The sequence below is a fragment of the Penicillium hordei genome (assembly GCF_028827395.1).
Source record: "Penicillium hordei strain IBT 12815 chromosome Unknown utg000005l_segment0_segment0, whole genome shotgun sequence".
NCBI lineage: Eukaryota > Fungi > Ascomycota > Eurotiomycetes > Eurotiales > Aspergillaceae > Penicillium > Penicillium hordei.
Genome location: NW_026623146.1, coordinates 4,810,863 through 4,828,632, shown reverse-complemented (window position 1 = coordinate 4,828,632; position 17,770 = coordinate 4,810,863). Strand labels below are relative to the sequence as shown.

The 17,770-nt window shown below is 50.7% G+C and overlaps 6 protein-coding genes across 6 annotated transcripts; 2 read left to right on the top strand and 4 right to left on the bottom strand.

The window, feature by feature from the left end:
• Positions 1 to 80: 80 nt before the first annotated feature.
• N7537_010621 (YbhB/YbcL family Raf kinase inhibitor-like protein) lies at positions 81 to 747 on the top strand (the record flags this gene model as incomplete). Its single annotated transcript, XM_056901675.1, has 2 exons — positions 81 to 168; positions 218 to 747. 2 exons carry the CDS (start codon positions 81 to 83, stop codon positions 745 to 747), a joined length of 618 nt encoding a protein of 205 aa, XP_056750343.1.
• Positions 748 to 2,783: 2,036 nt separating this feature from the next.
• On the top strand, positions 2,784 to 4,245 carry N7537_010620 (Zn(II)2Cys6 transcription factor domain-containing protein; the record flags this gene model as incomplete). The annotated part of the gene is made up of 2 exons (XM_056901674.1): positions 2,784 to 3,282; positions 3,347 to 4,245. The coding sequence occupies 2 exons, from the start codon at positions 2,784 to 2,786 to the stop codon at positions 4,243 to 4,245; spliced, it is 1,398 nt and encodes a 465-aa protein (XP_056750342.1).
• Positions 4,246 to 5,559: 1,314 nt separating this feature from the next.
• N7537_010619 (YbhB/YbcL family Raf kinase inhibitor-like protein) lies at positions 5,560 to 6,195 on the bottom strand (the record flags this gene model as incomplete). Its single annotated transcript, XM_056901673.1, has 1 exon — positions 5,560 to 6,195. One exon carries the CDS (start codon positions 6,193 to 6,195, stop codon positions 5,560 to 5,562), a length of 636 nt encoding a protein of 211 aa, XP_056750341.1.
• Positions 6,196 to 6,762: 567 nt separating this feature from the next.
• N7537_010618 (Phosphatidylethanolamine-binding protein PEBP) lies at positions 6,763 to 7,788 on the bottom strand (the record flags this gene model as incomplete). Its single annotated transcript, XM_056901672.1, has 1 exon — positions 6,763 to 7,788. The coding sequence occupies one exon, from the start codon at positions 7,786 to 7,788 to the stop codon at positions 6,763 to 6,765; it is 1,026 nt and encodes a 341-aa protein (XP_056750340.1).
• A 378-nt stretch (positions 7,789 to 8,166) lies between these two features.
• N7537_010617 (uncharacterized protein) lies at positions 8,167 to 8,829 on the bottom strand (the record flags this gene model as incomplete). The annotated part of the gene is made up of 3 exons (XM_056901671.1): positions 8,167 to 8,332; positions 8,381 to 8,455; positions 8,627 to 8,829. The coding sequence occupies 3 exons, from the start codon at positions 8,827 to 8,829 to the stop codon at positions 8,167 to 8,169; spliced, it is 444 nt and encodes a 147-aa protein (XP_056750339.1).
• A 1,629-nt stretch (positions 8,830 to 10,458) lies between these two features.
• Positions 10,459 to 17,657, bottom strand: N7537_010616 (uncharacterized protein; the record flags this gene model as incomplete). Its single annotated transcript, XM_056901670.1, has 6 exons — positions 10,459 to 10,518; positions 10,597 to 12,573; positions 12,625 to 13,179; positions 13,257 to 16,949; positions 17,010 to 17,304; positions 17,368 to 17,657. The coding sequence occupies 6 exons, from the start codon at positions 17,655 to 17,657 to the stop codon at positions 10,459 to 10,461; spliced, it is 6,870 nt and encodes a 2,289-aa protein (XP_056750338.1).
• Between the last annotated feature and the right edge of the window lie 113 nt (positions 17,658 to 17,770).

Below are 17,770 nucleotides of genomic sequence, written 5' to 3'. Positions count from 1 at the left end.
CTCCTCAGTTGATCCCATGATAACACGATATGAGATCACTACTTACTCTCCTCTTTGGTGTTATAACTCCGATAGTCCAAATGTTCCCTTGGACCCCTGGTCAGCAACTGCAAATACGGTATCCTGGTGGCCAATGGATGACTCCTGGCATGGAATTAGACATTCGACGTACGTGAAAGGCGAAGGAATCAAATCAAACAGTTTAACATCAGCCCAGAGACCAGCGTGATTCCAGAGATTAGTAGCATGAACCTCCAATGCAACAAAAAATACATGATCTTCTTCATCGACCTCGACGCTATCCTACCAGGAACTCGTATTCAATCAGTCATTCTACACTGGTACCAACCCAATCTCATGATAGATTGCACAAAGCCATCACCACCTTCCTCACTCGTTCCTGGCCAGGACCATGGGGACAAGCATCGCCCAGCAGCCTCGTACATAGCCCCTCGTGCACCACCAAATACTCACCACCGTTACGTGTATCTCCTTTTTGGACAGCCTCCAGCCTATCAATTTCCCGACTGCTTCTCACATGTGTTCCCAGAGACTGTTAGCGCCCGCGCCGGATTCGATATCAGGGAGTTTGTGCAGGCAGCAGGGTTGGACCCTCCAATTGGCATGAACTATTTCATTGGTAGTCATGGACCTGCCGAAGGCGAGACAACTACCATGCCTCAGAGTCCGACGACAACCTCGTTCCGTTCCGTGGATTGTCCCACGAGGACGGATAGTTTTGTGTAATGAGTTAGGGACACCGTGGGGGGATTGGATGCTGTGGTTGGTTTATATTTTTGGGTAGTAAGGTCTACGGAGACTAGGAAATATAATGTCTATGTAGTACACTTTTTCTGGAACCCTCCGTGATTTGGAATGATAGATTTAACCTGCCCCTGGCGTGGGTCTGAAATCTCCAAAGATGCGAAAGGCTATTTACATGTATTGAGTGATGTTTGTAATGTCAGTGCATTCGAGAATGTGATTCTCAATACCATTTCCCTATGATATTTGCGGTGTCATTGGGGTATTTCATATTGAACATGTTATTGATGTGATTCAATCCTGGCTATGAAGAAGATGGAGTGTGGTTTGGCACAATTTTGGCACAATTTTCCCTGCGGTATGGAATCCACCTCGCATGAATAATCTGCGCTGCCATAAGATCGATTGAATTGGGACCTTGTGTTTAGCTCCAGTAGCGACCGGGCAAGGAACTACTGCAACTACCCAAAGCTGATCTGGAAGGAGAGAAGGGCCGCGGGGGGGGGGGCTGGAATGTTTATAAGGCAAATATAAGTGGTACATAACTAGTTCCAGGATATTCCTTAAGGCCTTTCAAATAATTAGTGAACTGTTTCAATGAGAATCTTGTGATGAAACGTAAATCTGGAGTGGGTGTAACCGTCATGACCTTGGCATAGCCTTTCTGGCACTTGGCCTTTAGATTGCCTTTATGGTAATATCATGAATCCCGGTGCTATACCATGTGGAGTTTAAGGAGTAAAGCCAGTAGTAGTAGATACTAAAACGAAGATCTTTTGGGTATGGAGATACCTCAAGCATTGAGATTGCCGAATTACTTTGGGATTGAAGACGTAGCAAGTACAACAAGAACCGCAACCCTAAGTATTCTCTCAACAACTCGGACGTTCATCCATTCATCCGATGTTCCTTTCTTACTATCATGTCAGAAGACTTCAGCCCAAAAGCCAAATCATCACGGCCATTCCGAGCAATTACACTGCCGCCGTATATGTGCTAGTAGCATCGTACAAGACTTGCTAACAGGGTGATCATAAGGAAAAGAGATGACATCGAACGGTCCTGACCTTGGGACCGGGATTGTAACGTAATTTGGATCGTATGTCGAAAAATGGTTGATAGGTCAGGATTTGATCTAATAAAATGATCATATTAGGGATAATGTATTTTTTTAAGGGGTGATAGCACACCAATTGTTGTCGCTAGATAAGCGCCATCGGGTAACTGTCTTACCTGGCGAAAACATACTCCGGCTAACAACACTATAGAACGAAATTCTGAATTTAATGATGGATGTATGCCCCTGTGATGGGAGAGAATCTCGGTCAATAGGCTGACATTGAAGTCCGGCTTCAGAGCCCGGCTTCATGTTCGGTTGTTTAATGACTGTGTTTGCATTTTCATCTGATATTGTTGACCGCGTCACCACCTAGAATAGGATGTTGCTCGAGGGAAGATATAGCTGTTTTCATGTGCAACAACGGATCCGAGAGTTAGGCGTAATGAAGTATAGTATACGAGCTCCACGAAATGTGAATACCATACAATGGCGTTACTGAAATCAATTAGCTTCAAAGAAAAGGTGTGAAGTATACTGAACCACGTAAATCGTTCATTGATGGATGGTGAGATAAAGTTGGTGATCCTTGAACACCTAGGACCTCCATAGGCTACAAGTGAGGTACTCACACGCAGGTCCCAAGGAGGGTAGGACAAAACTATTTGTCAGTAGTAAGGTTCACAATCCATGTAACTTTTCGTGCTTTCGGTAAGTGCTGTCATGGAAGCTCGTAATGGTGTGGGTAAACAGTGTCGCCTTTCGTGATGAATGCAGCACGGCAATAAAACGTGGTCCTGTGTTATTGTTGTTGGACAGTAGAGATTATCAACTAGAAGGCGGGGGAAGTGATCATAAGGTGAAATATAAATACCTCAAATCAACCCAATACCAGGCAAGAGCAGACTCGTTGATCGTGGAATTCAGCACAAACATTTCCACTTCTTTTCCACGATTCTGCATGGCTGAGACCTCTATCAAGAGGTCTACCCAGTCTAACGGTCAACTACTTCCCAACCAAAAGATGCGCACAACCTGTAACGCCTGCCAACAAGCGAAGATACGATGTAGCCACACCTACCCATGTGACCGATGCCAGGGTCACGGATATGAGTGTGTCTATTCGATCTCGCAACCGCTAGGCCGGCCGGCCAAAAGAAAGACGACCCGGCCGGCAGCAGCGGGGGCAGTAGCGAAGACGCGCAGGGGGGAGGTGGAGGTAGTTGACCGTCCGACTCGGCGGAGTGCGGGGAGGGCACCGAGGCCAACCCCAGCAGGGAGGGCGCAGAGGGCGCGCAGAGTCCCGAGTCGGGTCCCGAGTCCAACAACAGCATCGGGCTCGGGTCCTGATTCGAGGGAGGAGTCGCACGAGGGCGACTCGAAGGCCGGTACTGAAGTCACACCACCGGAGGAAGACTTTCAGTGGCCGAGTTTCACAGCGTTGTTCTCCGAGGTTCCAGGTGAGCACAGACCTAGCCCATGGGGGGTATATAAGTGCCGGTAAATGACCATTGGGATGTCCAGAAAACAACAGAAATCGAGAAGGGATCCAGGACCAGGATTTCGTCAGCGCAAACGAGGCCAACACCCACGTCGATCCAGGATTCACCGATACTATCCTGGCCAGCTCGTTTGGAGGAACTGACAGATTTGGAAGTTTTGGTTGTCCCCGTTTTCCTGAAGCGCGTATTGACTATGCCACACAGTGTCGTGCTCCCCATATCGGGTTGATGGTCGATGAACCCCCCATTGGAGGATTCCTCCATACCGCTGCGCCGGGCACCCAGTCCGCGTCACTCTTTCAGGGTGGTGCAATCTACCCCTTTAGCCTCGCACCGAACGCAATCCAGGTCTCCGGAACAGTCCAGGATCCGGCCAGAATCATGGAATTGCCCTCCAATGATATCTGGGATGAACCATTGGAAACTGATTCCAGTCAATCTCTTGATCCCGGAGAGATTGATTTCGAGACACTGCTGGAAGATGCTTCTTCCCTTCATTGCAACTGCTATGCCCAAGCGTTCAGTGAAGTCGTTCGATCCGACGAGGCAAAAGGGTCAAACAGTTTATTGCTCCACCTGAAAGGGGTGCAGCAACGGGGAGTGGTCATCCTTCAATGTCCAGTATGCTGTGCCTCAAATACCAGGGCTAACATTCTCACTTTATTAGTCATGGCGGTTGAGAAAGCGGCACGGGCGTTGAAGGTGAGGGCCGAACTGGCCACTACCTTGGTGCAAGGGGGGGTTCATTCCGTGTGGGGAGAGGAAGACATCAGCCAGATGCGCCGTTGCTTATCTCACTTGTCAATAATCGTCCGTTTCATCCACCAAGACCTCCAATGTGCCTCCCCGTCAAAATGGCACCTAGTGATGGCGGACGAGACAGATGGTCGGCTGCAGTCGATTATTCGAATCTTCGAGTGATCGCTGGTTGAATGTGTGTATATAGTAGACGCGGAATGGAACCCGAGAGCTCGTGGAGCTTGCTAAATTGTTCAATAATCAGTAGTAATGAGCTGGGGACGAGGATGATGATTTAGAGGGTTTCATCGAAGCTGTACGGCTCGTTCTTGTAAGAAAGCTAGAAACATCAATAAATCACCGAGCTGAGTAGATACCATAGACATCAAACTCCCCGGCAAATTATTAGATTACCATAGTTGACCAGTAATCCAAGCCAGAATAAACAACGCCAACTCCCCGGGATGAGTTGCGTTGCACTGGCCAAGGTCGTCGTGTCAGCTGGCTTGGACAGAAAACTTTAAGCCAATCAGGATTTTCTCGACTGACCGTTTTAGGGCGCTTTTCGAGCGCAACATCCTTAGAGACAACACCAACAGGTATTATGCGTGTAAATAACATGCGGAAAGACTAGTCTCCAGCGGCGGCAGATTTCATCTTGGTCCTTGCCTATAGCTAGGTCATGACTTGCATTGAACTTTTCTGGTTGCCGAATCGTGGAATCTTATGACAATGGACGAGGATTTTTCATCCCGGGGAATATGCCGAAGAGAAGGACTTTACGGGAAGGGACAAGCTTTCGGTGGATTTCTGGACCGAAAGATGGAAACATTGCTTTGATTACAATCTCGGAGGAGAATATCTCGAGTATCTTAGCAGGCCGGCTCTTTTTACTCCACGTTGATATCGGCTGAACGAAGCAAATTTCGCCGAGGTGCTAGCAGTGAAGTTCGCCACATCGAACAAAGACCGAAAAAAAAAGAGCTAGGGCAGTTCTAGGGGTCTTGCCAATCGTCGAATCATAGAATTCGTAGACCATTAGAGAATGAGAGAGGGGCCTTGAATCCCCATATGACCATGTCTAGCACCATTGACATGTCATGGTAGACCTCATAATTGACAGGAAGCCACGTATGTAGACGGTCATTGGTCAAAAAGCCTGTTCCATGCCAGATGGGAACAGAATATGCAACTCCGCTCCGACGTGGGATATCATCCACGGTATTTTGAACTAGCCTGGGGTCTTGCGCTACTACTAGTGATGATTGCACGAATCAGTTATAAAATACAAAATAGAATTGAATAGGAGGATGTCAAGAGATACGTTGTTATTAGCACTTCAGTTCCATAATGATACTTACATCAAGGATCCTGGTAGATGTAAGGGAACGAAGTACACTCCCGCTGCTCAAGCACCTTGGGCCATTTGCCAAACCCACACCCATGTCCGTCCCACGCTGGTTATGCTCGTGTAAGGTAAATTGAGTTGATGATAACCTAGTTGGGCCAGGGTTTTTCAAAGGTTCCAGTCCACTGCGCCCACCCGATAACCTTGCCCGTAATACCGCGCTTGATATCCTTCTTGGTCGCCTTCTCGGGAGCCTTGAACTTGAGCGACTCATTGAGGGCAATAATGGTGAAGACGTAGCGATGCTTTCCGTGGCCGAGGGGTGCACCAGCACCTACATACGGCAGTCCGAGTATGTTGGGCACAAAGCGCCAACCAGCAACAGTCAGGCGGGAAACCTCGGCGTGTTCATCAGGGTAGACATTGGCCGCTTCGGCCTTAGTTGTCGAGGCTGGAATTGCCCAGAGGAGGCCGTGGTGGATGACGAGGAATGGGATCGGTGGATCGAGGTCTTCACAGAGGAGTACATACTCCTTGACTTCCTCGTGGCAGTTTGGAGCAGTCCAGAGTAGCTCAGGAAGACAGCCCTTACCATCGACGGCCTTGCAGGTACAGTGGAGAGGTAGCTTAGAGCCAGATGGGCCGGCCTCGAGTGATTCGAGGGTCATGTTGGGCTCGGGAATGTCTTTGAAGGCCGGACAGTGAATGACCTGGCCCGAATCATGGCCACGGATTGGGTATAGCAGTCGGCCGATGATGAATTCGAGATAATGTAGAATCGTCATGGCACATAGATCTGAAAGAACTGAAAATGTGTATTCTTTTGGTTTATAGATGAAGGAAGAACAAAAGTCGACACGTCGACGATCGGGGAAGGGTAGGTGCCGCCCGATTAGGAAGCTGCCCAGTACCGGCCCGGAATCGGCAAGTACGACTCTCAGCTCTCCTTTTTGGTGTGAAGTTCTGATCTTTGCGGTTCGATACGCCTCAACGCATATAATATGAATTTAAGCATCTAAGTTCTGGGGTGTACTGTGTGAAATCAGTTTCGGGGACAATGAACTGTTCAAAACTGGTGCTTTCCTCTCTTCCAATCAGTGTATCACAAAACGGTTATACTTTCCTTTTTGGAAGCCTTGCGGTGGTTGAAAGTACGCAAAAGAATCGTCTGTAGTATTTATGCTAAGATGACGGGCACTCAGTGCATGATCTTTCCTATTCAATCCGAACGTGTGTAAGTGATACAGGTTCATGGCAAAATCTCTATCTATCCGCATGATGGGCTGACAAAACAAGCATATTCATGCAGAGAGAAAATCGGAGGCAGAAGCCCAGCAGTTCAGTGCTTCCAGTTACGATGCAACGACCCTCGCATAACCTTTGAACTCTCCGGTTTCTTTCGCGATGATTGGAATCTCGTCTTCAGCCAGGGAGGCAAACATGCCTTTTTCCAATGGTGCCCAGCCTAATTTCCGAAGTCGATTCGCCCTATTTCGTGCATTTGATCCGACCACCATGCCAGAATAATCCCCGAACAAATCACCCCAGTCTTTCTTTGGGATTGGTTTCGGCGTAGATTGATCAATGCGCCCTTCCTTCTTCAGTATAAGGCCAATCTCAGCAGCGCATTCGCCCCAGGACAACTCTTGGCCGTTTTCACAAAAGAAGTATGGATTCAGCGCAATCTCAGTGACAGGCGCACGCTCCATCCAGTGAAGGAGAACCATGTATCCCCTGGCAAGGTCTCTAACGTGAATCTGATTCCACACCGCGAGACCCTTCCCGATCTGACCCGCATAGCCATGTTTGATAGAGTACCGGATGAGCGTTGGCAACTGAATTGACAGGCGGTTCTCCCTAGTGGTCACGCCGTAGATAAGGGGCGGAATCATGATGGCCATTTTGGCGTGGGAGGCTAGTTCTTGACCTGCTCTGACGATGACCAAGTCGATTTGGCGATGAGATGCAGAATCGGGCAGACCATCGATCTCTCCGGGCAGTTCATCGTCATATATGGTATCGCTTTTGTACTCCCCTTGGGCGGTATCGGACAGCAAGGTTGCTCCGCTGTTGTGGATGTAGATTGTTCTTAGCCCTTGTGCCGCTCGTTGTCTAATGCCATCGATGATTGCTTGGACAGATGGCAAGTGGTCCGCAGTTGCGGTGTGGATAACGATGTCGCTAACTGCGACCTGCTCCTTGATCACCGATGCATCGTCGAGATTACCAACCACTGTTCCTACGCCTAAATTGGCGTAATCTGCAACAGCTGATTTGCGACGGACAAGGGTTGTTACTTTATACTTTGATATGAGAAGGAGGTCTAGGATCTCTCCGCCGATGAAACCGGGACCAAGAAGGAAGACAGAAGGAGACATTTTGACTGACAGTTTGAATTAGACGTGAAGTATACGTACTGTTCACTAGTCTGGTTAAATATGGGTGACTTCAGGTTGACGTCGCCGCGATTAGTAAGATCTCGCTTCAGCCACCAAGAGAGGATGTCCATGGCCCCGGGAATGGGATTCGATTTCACATCGGAATACATCGGAAATTGGAATCCTCCTGGAGGGTGTCCAATATTTGCCTGTATATGAAGTCTAGAAGGGCGTTGTTTTCGAGAACATAGAAACCATAGCTTCCTTTCATTAGTAGTAGGTATCCTTGTTAAAAGAAATGACCAAGGGAAATCAACAAAGAACCAGACAGCATAGTAACTCTTCTCTCTACTGCTTCCTGCAGCACAATCCATCCTCCTAGCATATCCAACCCTTGTCAGCATACTGCAAATCCACGCTGCGGATAGGAAAGAACTGGTCCATACCCGTAGGTGGCCGAACAAGTCCATAGTTAACGTAGATACTATCCGACCACTGAGTGCCGTCGGTAGTACGAGTCGGGCTGGATAATCCCGATAGGTGCCTGAGAGGTATTAGCTCGTTCAAGATTCAATGGGAGTATAGGACATACATCGTTTTGGTGGGCCAGTCGTATATGATCTTGCGCATACCAGTACCTAGGAGGTACCCGCAGGCTTTAACCGTCCTGATTCTCGTTTGTTAGCTCTAAGTCCATTATTATAATCAAGGTGTGCGGAGAACATACTCGTAGACCTCGTACAACTTGAGTCAAATCTCCTCTCTCTGAGAGAACGAAGAGCTCCAGAACCGTTCCCAATCGAGGGACTCGCCTGGTACCTTCGCCCATATCACATACGTGATAGTCCCCCCGGGGATGGTATCGTCTCCGTCTTGTTGGTCGGATTGATATCCAAGCAGGCGAGGGATAACATCGCAGCCCTTCTGTTCGAGGAATTTAAAAGTGGTTAACTCTGTAGGCTCATGCGACTTGACCGCCTGCGCGGCCCGGATTGGAGCCTTCTCAACCTCGGTGCCGGCAATAGGTATCTGCTTATACATTCGCATAAACACGAGTGAATTTGGGTTGTCAGGGCTAGCAGGGCGACAAAGAAACCTCCCAGCCACGTATGCTGGGCCAAGGCCGTTGGTGGCGTCCCGCTGTATATATATCGGAGCCTGGTCTATCTGAGCGTAACGCTCAGATAGTGGTCTTTTTGGCCTAGTTTGTAACTCGCCAGTCCAGGGGCAGGTTGTAACAGAAAGTCTTATATACAGAGTATAAATTTTTACTGCCTTTATATACACTCACAAAAGATGTCTGAAAAGAAAATCTGAAAAAACCATCGAAAAGACCACCAAAAAGACATCAGTTGGCTGCATAAGCGGCCAACTATTCTTGTTAGTATCTGAAGTAGTATTCAATGAAAGAGTTATGCCTGTGGCATATTTAGCCGCCCGTGCATAGGGTAGTAGAGTGTTTCCTCAGTTTATAATGTGTGAGACATCATATTCCTCGACAATTAGATGGTGTGTAACTCACAAAAGGCCGTCAATTTCGAGCGCAGGTGTGGCTCGATCTATTCTGAAGGTAGAGCGATAGACCCACCAATACCATCAAGCTCCCCCAGGGCACCTAAATTAATTCAAGGCTCATCCTTCCTACCCGAGGCTATAGAACGACCCAGTTTGATCCTCTATTTGGATACATTGCTGTTGTACAGATGTTCTTTCTTTGCACGCTGTTTGTCTAGCCTCCATTTGGTAGCATGTGGCCGTTGTTCTTTGTTCCTATGGAGCGACATATATATATCGACGAGGGAAATGCTCAAGGCAGTATGCCAGTATGCTATAAGACATACAGGTTAATTCAGCACTTGCAGTTCAGCTTCAAACCCAAATTTGCATACAAAGGAACCCAGGTACATGGCCCAGGAAGCGGATTCAGAGAGGTGTAGGAGCGTATATTCTCACTCTGTGTCTATCTGCTTCTTTTAACTCAACGCTTACATAACAAACTCTTAAAAAATCAGAAAGAAGAGGTGACGGCAATGCGTGGTGGAGAGCCTGTCTCCTACTACAATATATATATAGTAGGGGTAGTCTCTCAGCATCATATATATCAACCACTTTTTGGCTCTTTACCCTCCTATCAGTATAGATACATGACTGTCAATTCCATCAGAAGATAGATCGCAATGATATTGATAGACCCTCTACCCTCAAAGCAGGAACTTCATCGCTCCCACACCGAAAGATGAGAGTGTGGCACAGGAGGACGTTGACGAGGAGGAAAGATGGGCTCATCCGGGCATTAGGCGACCCAGCAGACAGGAAAGGAGAAGGAAATCGCACCAAAGGTCTGATATAGGTCACTATATATTAGTAGAATGTGGCAGAGGCCAGCCGATACCCAAAACAAGAACAGGTGTTGTTAACCCGGCCCATACAATATAGGAAGGGAAGGCGGCCCACTTGTGGGTTACCAACCGACTAGTTTGACGCCTAAAGAAGAAAATGCGTAGTTATATTTTATCAAGAGGCTGATACTTCCTCGAACGATGAGGCTGAGACTAAGGTATATCTGAAAAAAATAGGGTGAAAATATGAAATTCAACAAGGAATGAGGGCCCCTTCGGTGTGGGCATTGTGGTGGATCTGTAGGGGATACATCGTTCTCCCATCCCCGATCTAGCTCTGCGCGAGAACTTGATCAATCAGATTGCGAATCTGTCCAGCATGCTTCTTTTGCTGTTTCACAAAAACAAAGTCAGTAATGCTGGCTCGTAGCTAAATACGTCTTGTCAAAAAAGGGAAATTTGAACTCACCATCATGGTAAAATGATCAGCGGCCACCTTATCGAGTAAGAAATCCGCACCCGGTAATAGTTTATCCCATCCATCAGGCCCGAAGTCTTCTCTCCGCTTCAGCATGAAATGATCACGGCCCATCTTGAGCCCCAAATCAGGTGCATCGTTTGCATCCATAACGGTCTCAGAAGCCCAGATCAACCCCACATTCGGCATTTTTCCAGTCACAAGAGGCACAGCCTTATATGGCAGCATTGTCTCCATCGTCCGCAAAAAGTGCGGAATCAGCGAAGCGGGCGGGATCTCGCTTCCGAACAAGCCTCGTCGACCGCAGTACTCATAGAAGCCCGAAGGAAGAGTCCCGAGCTTGCGCGGGACTGGTGAATCAATGATGATTAGACTGTGGACTTCGGCGCCGGATTGGATGAGGTGACTGGCGCATGCGAAGGCGAACGCACCACCGGCGGACCAGCCGCCGAGGTGGTAGGGGCCAATGGGCTGACGACGCCTGATTTCGTCACAGAAGCTGGAGACCATGGCAGCAGGCGTGCAGTTTAACTCTTCCGGACTGCGAACGTAGGGGCAGTTTAAGCCGACTAGAGCTACATCCACGGAGAGGCGGGGAATCTGGACGTAGGAGGTTGCAGAGCCAGAGCCATCAGGGAGGAGGAAAAGGGTTTTGGGCGCCAGCTTTGGGATACCTTGGAGAATTACCGAGGTCGCGGCGCGGCATTCAGAGGATAAGTTCTGGGTTAGGTCGGCATCAGAATCAACATCGCTAGCGCTATCGTCCGGAGTTATCAGAGAGGATGTCTCTGGGGAGTCAAAGGCGCTGATGCTAGTGTCCTGCAGGTCAGAATCACCACCCTCTGTGTTCGCCAGGAAGACCTTTAGGTCTGCAACGGTGGGACAGTTGATGAAGATTGAAAAGTCTGCATCCAAGTCCACCGCTAACTCTTCCCTTAGCCGACTCTGAATGACCATCGAGCAAAGCGAGTCCACCCCAATGTCTGCAAAGTTGCTGTCATCGGTCAAGTCCTCCAGGCTTAGGCCACTCTCGTCAGAGACAATTGCGAGCGCATTCTGGACCAGCGTACTCGCCATTGCGGTTTTTTTTGTCCTAGGTTCGGATCTGGGCTTCGATGAGCATGCATCGTCAGCAAGCGCGGCGGAATGGAAATCAATATCGTACCTGGCGGTTTCATTAACGGCTACTGCCAGAGGAGCCTTCAAGTCTGATCCCGATGAGGACGAAGGGTTGTAAGATGGTACTCGAGTGCTTTCATCGTCGGATTTGGTTGTTGCCTTGAACTCCCGTACTGAGGGGGTGAATGAGGACAAGGATGCCGGGCGGGTGCTGTCGGTGGAGATCGGGGCTGAGATGAGGACAGGCTCTTCGATAGGCTCAATCTCGACATGTTTAGCCTGTACAGGCAACTCGATGGGCTCCTCATGCGGCGCTGCTGAGGATTCGGAGCCCCCGTCAAGTTCAATGAGGAAGTCCTTCAATTGCTTCACCGTAGGACAGTTGACGAAGATAGAGAAATCAGCGGCTAGGTCCAAGTGCAGATCCTCCCGCAGCCGACTGCCAATCACCATCGAACACAGAGAGTCGATACCAATGTCGGCAAAGTTGCTGTCGTCGGTCAACTCGTCCTCAGAAATTCCACTTTCCTCGGCTACAATAGCCATGACCTGTGCGATAACTGGGGGCGCTGGCTTGTTGGTCTTTGGCACAGAAGAGGGTACAGCGGACGCCTTGGGGACCGATCTTTCAGATTGCTGGGAGACGGTAGGCTTCACAACAGGTTTCGGTTGTTGCGGTTGAACGGCCACAGGAGTCGGAGCTGCGAGGGGGCGTGTTTCCACGGGCGCCTTCAGCGGTGCGGCCGCGGGTGCTCTGGACGCGCCATTTTCGACCTTCTTAGTTGAACCGCTCTTCTGGTGGAGCGACTGTGTGACCACTTTTTGATACTTGCGTAGCATACGTTGGACCTGGAAAAACGTTAGCTAATTTCCAGCCTCTCAAAATCCAATCAAACTCACGGTAACACCCTTGAAGAAAGCAACCAGCTTCCCCTGATCCAAGACAACGGTATCGCCTCGGTAGAACTCATGCCCATCAGCGTACATTTGCACGTAAACTTCATACTTTCTATCCGTCTTAATCTCGTCATACAGCTGGAGACCCTGCCACCCATGGCTGATGAAGACCTCCACATCCAGGTCCATGCACTCCCGTGCATTGATAGCGAAACCTCCCACTTGAGTGATGGCATCTACACAACCTGGATGCGCCGCAAAGGAGCCCCCAGGAGTGACAGTAGCAAAGTTGACGATACATGTAGCTTCCAGGGTGTTCTCATTCACGACGAGGTCGTCGAGTAGTTTGTAGTCCGGACCGAAGTCTGCGACGCGCGACATCAGGCGGTACCCACTCTTCTTGTTGTAGCGGAAGAGGTCATCCTGGGATAAATCGTTGCGGAGCCGCTGAATGCGAGACTGGTAGTCTGGGATACTTGCTTGAACAGTCTGGAAGAGAGAAGTATCTGCGAAACGCAAGACACCGTAGCCGTGTCGGGAGGTGGTGTTTCCCTTCGCCTGTCGGGGACGGTTAGTCACGCCTAATTGACTAAGGAGAAAAATGAAGGAATTGTTAATTGGCAGAGTGAACTTACATCAACACTGTAGAACTCAATTTTTCCTTCGCGTAGACTTTCGGGCATATTGTGGGTAAACTGCGCATTCAGAGAGACTCGAACTGGCTGGGGTCCACGGGCATGCGGCACCAGCACCTTGTCAGCGACAACATCTGCCACGTCGAGGATGATAGAACGGTCCGGAGCAAAGCGTTGATGGACGTACTTTCCAACAACGAGAGCCATGTCTGCAAACCATGAAGGAACCGTGAAGGGGATTCCATTAACAATGTGGCCTGCAGCCAGGTTCTTGATATCAGCCCGGCTGATATCTCCCTCGAATACCACACGTATCTGGCCTCCAGTCGTGGTTTCCTGAACCTTGCGGTGCACCGTACTGGTTTGAGGCTCAGGCACGAGGGGTCGTGTCGTTTTGGGTGGAGCGGGTGTGGTGGCTTTGTTAAGCGGTTTTGGTGCTGGAGCCTTGGATTCAGTGTCGGTAATATGCCGACCGTGGGGCTTGTAGATACACCAGTCGTTCTCGTAGTCAATCCAGTAGCTCTTCAGATCCCAACCGTATGCAGGAAGTTCAAGCACACTGTGTGCGGCGGAGAAGGGCGCGTGATAGACGCCCCAGTCCAGGTCAGCGCCGGCCTCGTACAGGGCCTGTAGTGCAGCAGTCAAGTTAGGCCAGACAGATGCCCCGCGCTGGAGGATCGGCAGAGTTCGCATCTCCGCCCCCAGTGTGCCTCGCACCATGCCGCATACCACGGGATGCGGGCCAACCTCCACCGTGAAGGTCTTGGGGTCAATGACCTTGGCAGATTGACCTGCCAAGAGAGCTCCTGCCATGTCCACGGGCTCACGGCAGTGCCGAGCGAGGTATTCGACATCGAAAATACCATCAGTCTGGACAACGGAGCCGGTGAGGGGACAGAGGACGGGTACGGTGGGCGCATGGAATCGGGCCCCTGCTGCGGCCACAGTAAAGGGAGCCAGGATCGGGTCGACCTGCGCCGAGTGGAAGGCGAAGGGAACCTTCAGCAAGGTGGAGGTGATGCGATTCTGAGCGAAAATAGCCTTGGCAGCCTGGATTTGGGCGTTGGATCCGCTGATTACGAAATCCTCTGGGCCGTTGACACAAGCAATCTCACATTGCTGGTTTACCAACAACTGAGTGATGGTATGGCGGGGAGCTTTCAGGGCCAGCATAGAATGTGTGCCCTGCTGGCAGAACTCCTGCAATAACTGGGCTCTTCGACCAACCAGGAACAAAGTGTCAGCAATTGTCAGCACACCAGCCACCTGGAGCGCCGCGTAGAAGCCCAGACTATGTCCGGTTACAGCATGCGGGCGGATGCCGAAGCTGGTCAGAAGGTTGGCCAAAGCCATCTGGACGGCGGTGATAGCCAGCTGAACGGTGACAGGAGGGTACTGGTCAATACTTCCTTCCTTTTGAAGTAGAATCTGAATGAAAGATGGGAATCCGAGCCCCTGGGCCATGAAGTCAAAGTGCTCGACATCGGATCGGAAGCCTGGATATGTCTCCAACAGCTGCTGGCCCATTGCCATATACTGTGCCCCTTGCCCAGTGAAGGCGAAGAGCACCTTGGGCTTAGCCTTGGGCCGTGTACTGCCATCTCCACGATCCAGAGCCGTCTGCAATTTGTTCGCAAGCTCGGCCAAGTTTGCCCCAGTCGCACTGACGCGGAAAACGTGCTGTTGGCGACGTGCGGTGGTTGTCCAGGAGAGCTGTGCCAGCGAGAAGGCAGGGTTCTGTTCCTGTTTCTGGATGTAGCTTACCAAATTTTCCAGGTTCTTCTTGAGAGCGGCCGCCACGTGCCCGGAGACGGTCACAATATGACTGGTACGTGGATCCTGACCTTCTGGGGGAGACAGAACGGGGGCATCTTCCAGAAGAAGGGCTGTGTTCCCACCTGCCGCGCTGAAGTTGTTGATGAGAGCCTTGCGAGTACTGTGTCCTCGCTTCCACGGCGTGGGCCCGAAGGGGATGTGGACGTTACGTGCGGGCAAATCCGGGTAATTGCGGTTGATGCGGCTGCCAGGTTTGATACCGCAGTGGGGTGGGATGGTATTGTGCTTCATCATGAGGAGCACCTTGCACAGACTGGAGATGCCGGATACACCTTCACCGTGTCCAATATTGGCCTTCACAGTACCCACATGAAGCGGGTTTTCCGGCGATCGGGCGGTTTCATCTTTAGCAAACACGCCCAAAACAGACGCCATCTCCACCGCGTCGCCTACCTGAGTTCCAGTTCCGTGCATCTCAACGTAACTGACCTCGGAGGGGTCAACATTCACGGTGGATAGTACAGAGTTCATGTTGTCCACTTGGGCTTCAACATGCGGTCGGGTCATCGAGTCAGCCATGGAGGAATGATTGGTCTTCACATCTAGAATGACGCCCAGGATGGGATCTTTCTCCGCGATGGCGTCTTCCAGTCGCTTGATCACCACCGTGGCTACGGCTTCACCTCGGCAGTAACCATCTGCGGCATCATCAAACGGCTTGCAGTTACCGGTCCGAGACAGGAAGAAACCCTTATCCAGTCCAGTGTGGCCATCTGGGTTGATACACATGTTCGTGCCTCCTGCAATCGCGGTGTCGCAATCACCACGCCAGATTGAGTTACAAGCCAGATGGATAGCTGCTAGACTAGACGAGCATGCAGTATCATTCGTGTAGCTAGGTCCCGTGAACTCAAAGCAAAAGTTGATACGGCCCGGGATGAAGGCACGGTTGCCGCCGGTGATGAAATAAGTGTCGATGTACTGTCCACTGTTGCACTCTAGATAGTCGTTACTGGTGACACCGTGGAAAACCCCAACCCGGTCCTGCTGACTTGAAGGTGTGGTATTGGACACAAAGCCAGCTCCCTGAAGCGCCTCATAGGTTGTCATGAGTGCCATACGTTGCGCGGGATCCATCTGCGGCGCTTCCTTGGGCGAGATACTGAAGAAACGCGGGTCGAACTGGTCTGCAAAGTCCAGCCAGCATCCCCATTTCGTGCCACCCAGATTGTGGCCCTTGCCGTCGGCGGTGACATGGGTTCGCCAGTCCCACCGTTTCTGGGGAACCTCTTTGCAGACGTCCAGCCCTTCGTAGAGCATTTCCCAGAATGCCTCTGGTGTAGGGGACTCAGGGAACCGGCCAGACATACCCACAATAGCCAGCTTCGATTTAGCCCGGGGAGTCGATTGGAAACCGGTCTCCTGTAGTCCGTCCAGTGGCTGGACCTGAATGTTGGCCAATTCCTTCAGGCCGGCAGACAGATTTTGCTCCAGGTTGGTTGCGATAGGCGTGATGGTAATAGCCTCTGTCCCACTTCCACCCACAATGGAGCGGAAATTACCCACGACTTTGTCCCATCGGATAGATTCCAGCAAGCAATCGCCCAGGGCGCGTTCCAGGAGGGCGACGAATCCGCCCGCCCAGACCGGCATGCCAGTGGCGCCGGAAATGACTGGAAGTTTGGCATTGAAGCCGGACCACTGAGCTGATACAGTGGTTTCAAGGATTGTCTCTACATCCTTCTTAGAGAATAAGTGGCTACCATGGGCAGGGAGGAAGATGGGAATGGGCTTGGACCGGTACTGAGTAAACACCGGGGCGGAGCGAAGATCTTCCAGCACGGCGGGGTTCCCGCTGATAGTCAAGGCTTTGCCCGCCTGGGCACTCACAAAAGGCCGGGATAGCTCCGACACACACTTTACAATGTCAGCTTAAAAATATCACAAAAGCCGAGTATAGAAAAAGGAATAACTGACTTTGGTGCGAATAAACTCTTCTAGAGCGGGGATAGCTGTCTGCTCGTCCAATCCAAAGAACAGCATCGACCACTCGTTTGGCTGCCCAGCCTCCGGGCGCCCAATGCGATCCCTCACATCGACCGCGAGGAGACCAAGGCGCAACGCGACCTGAACAGTGTGCACCGCAGCCGGCAGCAATTCAGACAAGGAGCTGGACGAGGCAATCGCTGCTGCCGCCAGCGAGCCCGTACAGAGGCCAATTAGGTAGGTTGACCCTGGAGAGGGATACACGGCGCCAGGCTCTTCATAATGACTAAACGACACACTATCAGCTCTTCTGCTGAATCTTTTGATGAAATCTCCAGAAGGGACTTACCAGATAAACGAGCCCAATTGAGTTAGAGCATGTAGCGATACTTGGAAGGCTGGGCTCAAGCTGCCTTCGCAGTACTTTTGCAGCAGATGCGAGAGACTGGAACTCCGCGATGCTTGTCGCTCAGCAGATGAGCACCAAAGGTTGCTCTGGGCGCGGATGACAAAGTGAGACTGCTCGAGGAAGGCAGCGAGGATAGGCTTGCTCCTGCAGCTGAGCAGCCGACGAAGATCCGGGACGAAATCATAGGTTTGGTCGCCAAAGAGGAAAATGTGAGTCTCCGGCTTCATCATGGCGATAATCTATATAGTTGACTCGGGAATTTGGTGGGTTGTCCTTGGAGTGTCCCCACGGATTCGGTTACCGCACTAAGAGTCTAAATGAATAAATGAAGGAATGGTTGATC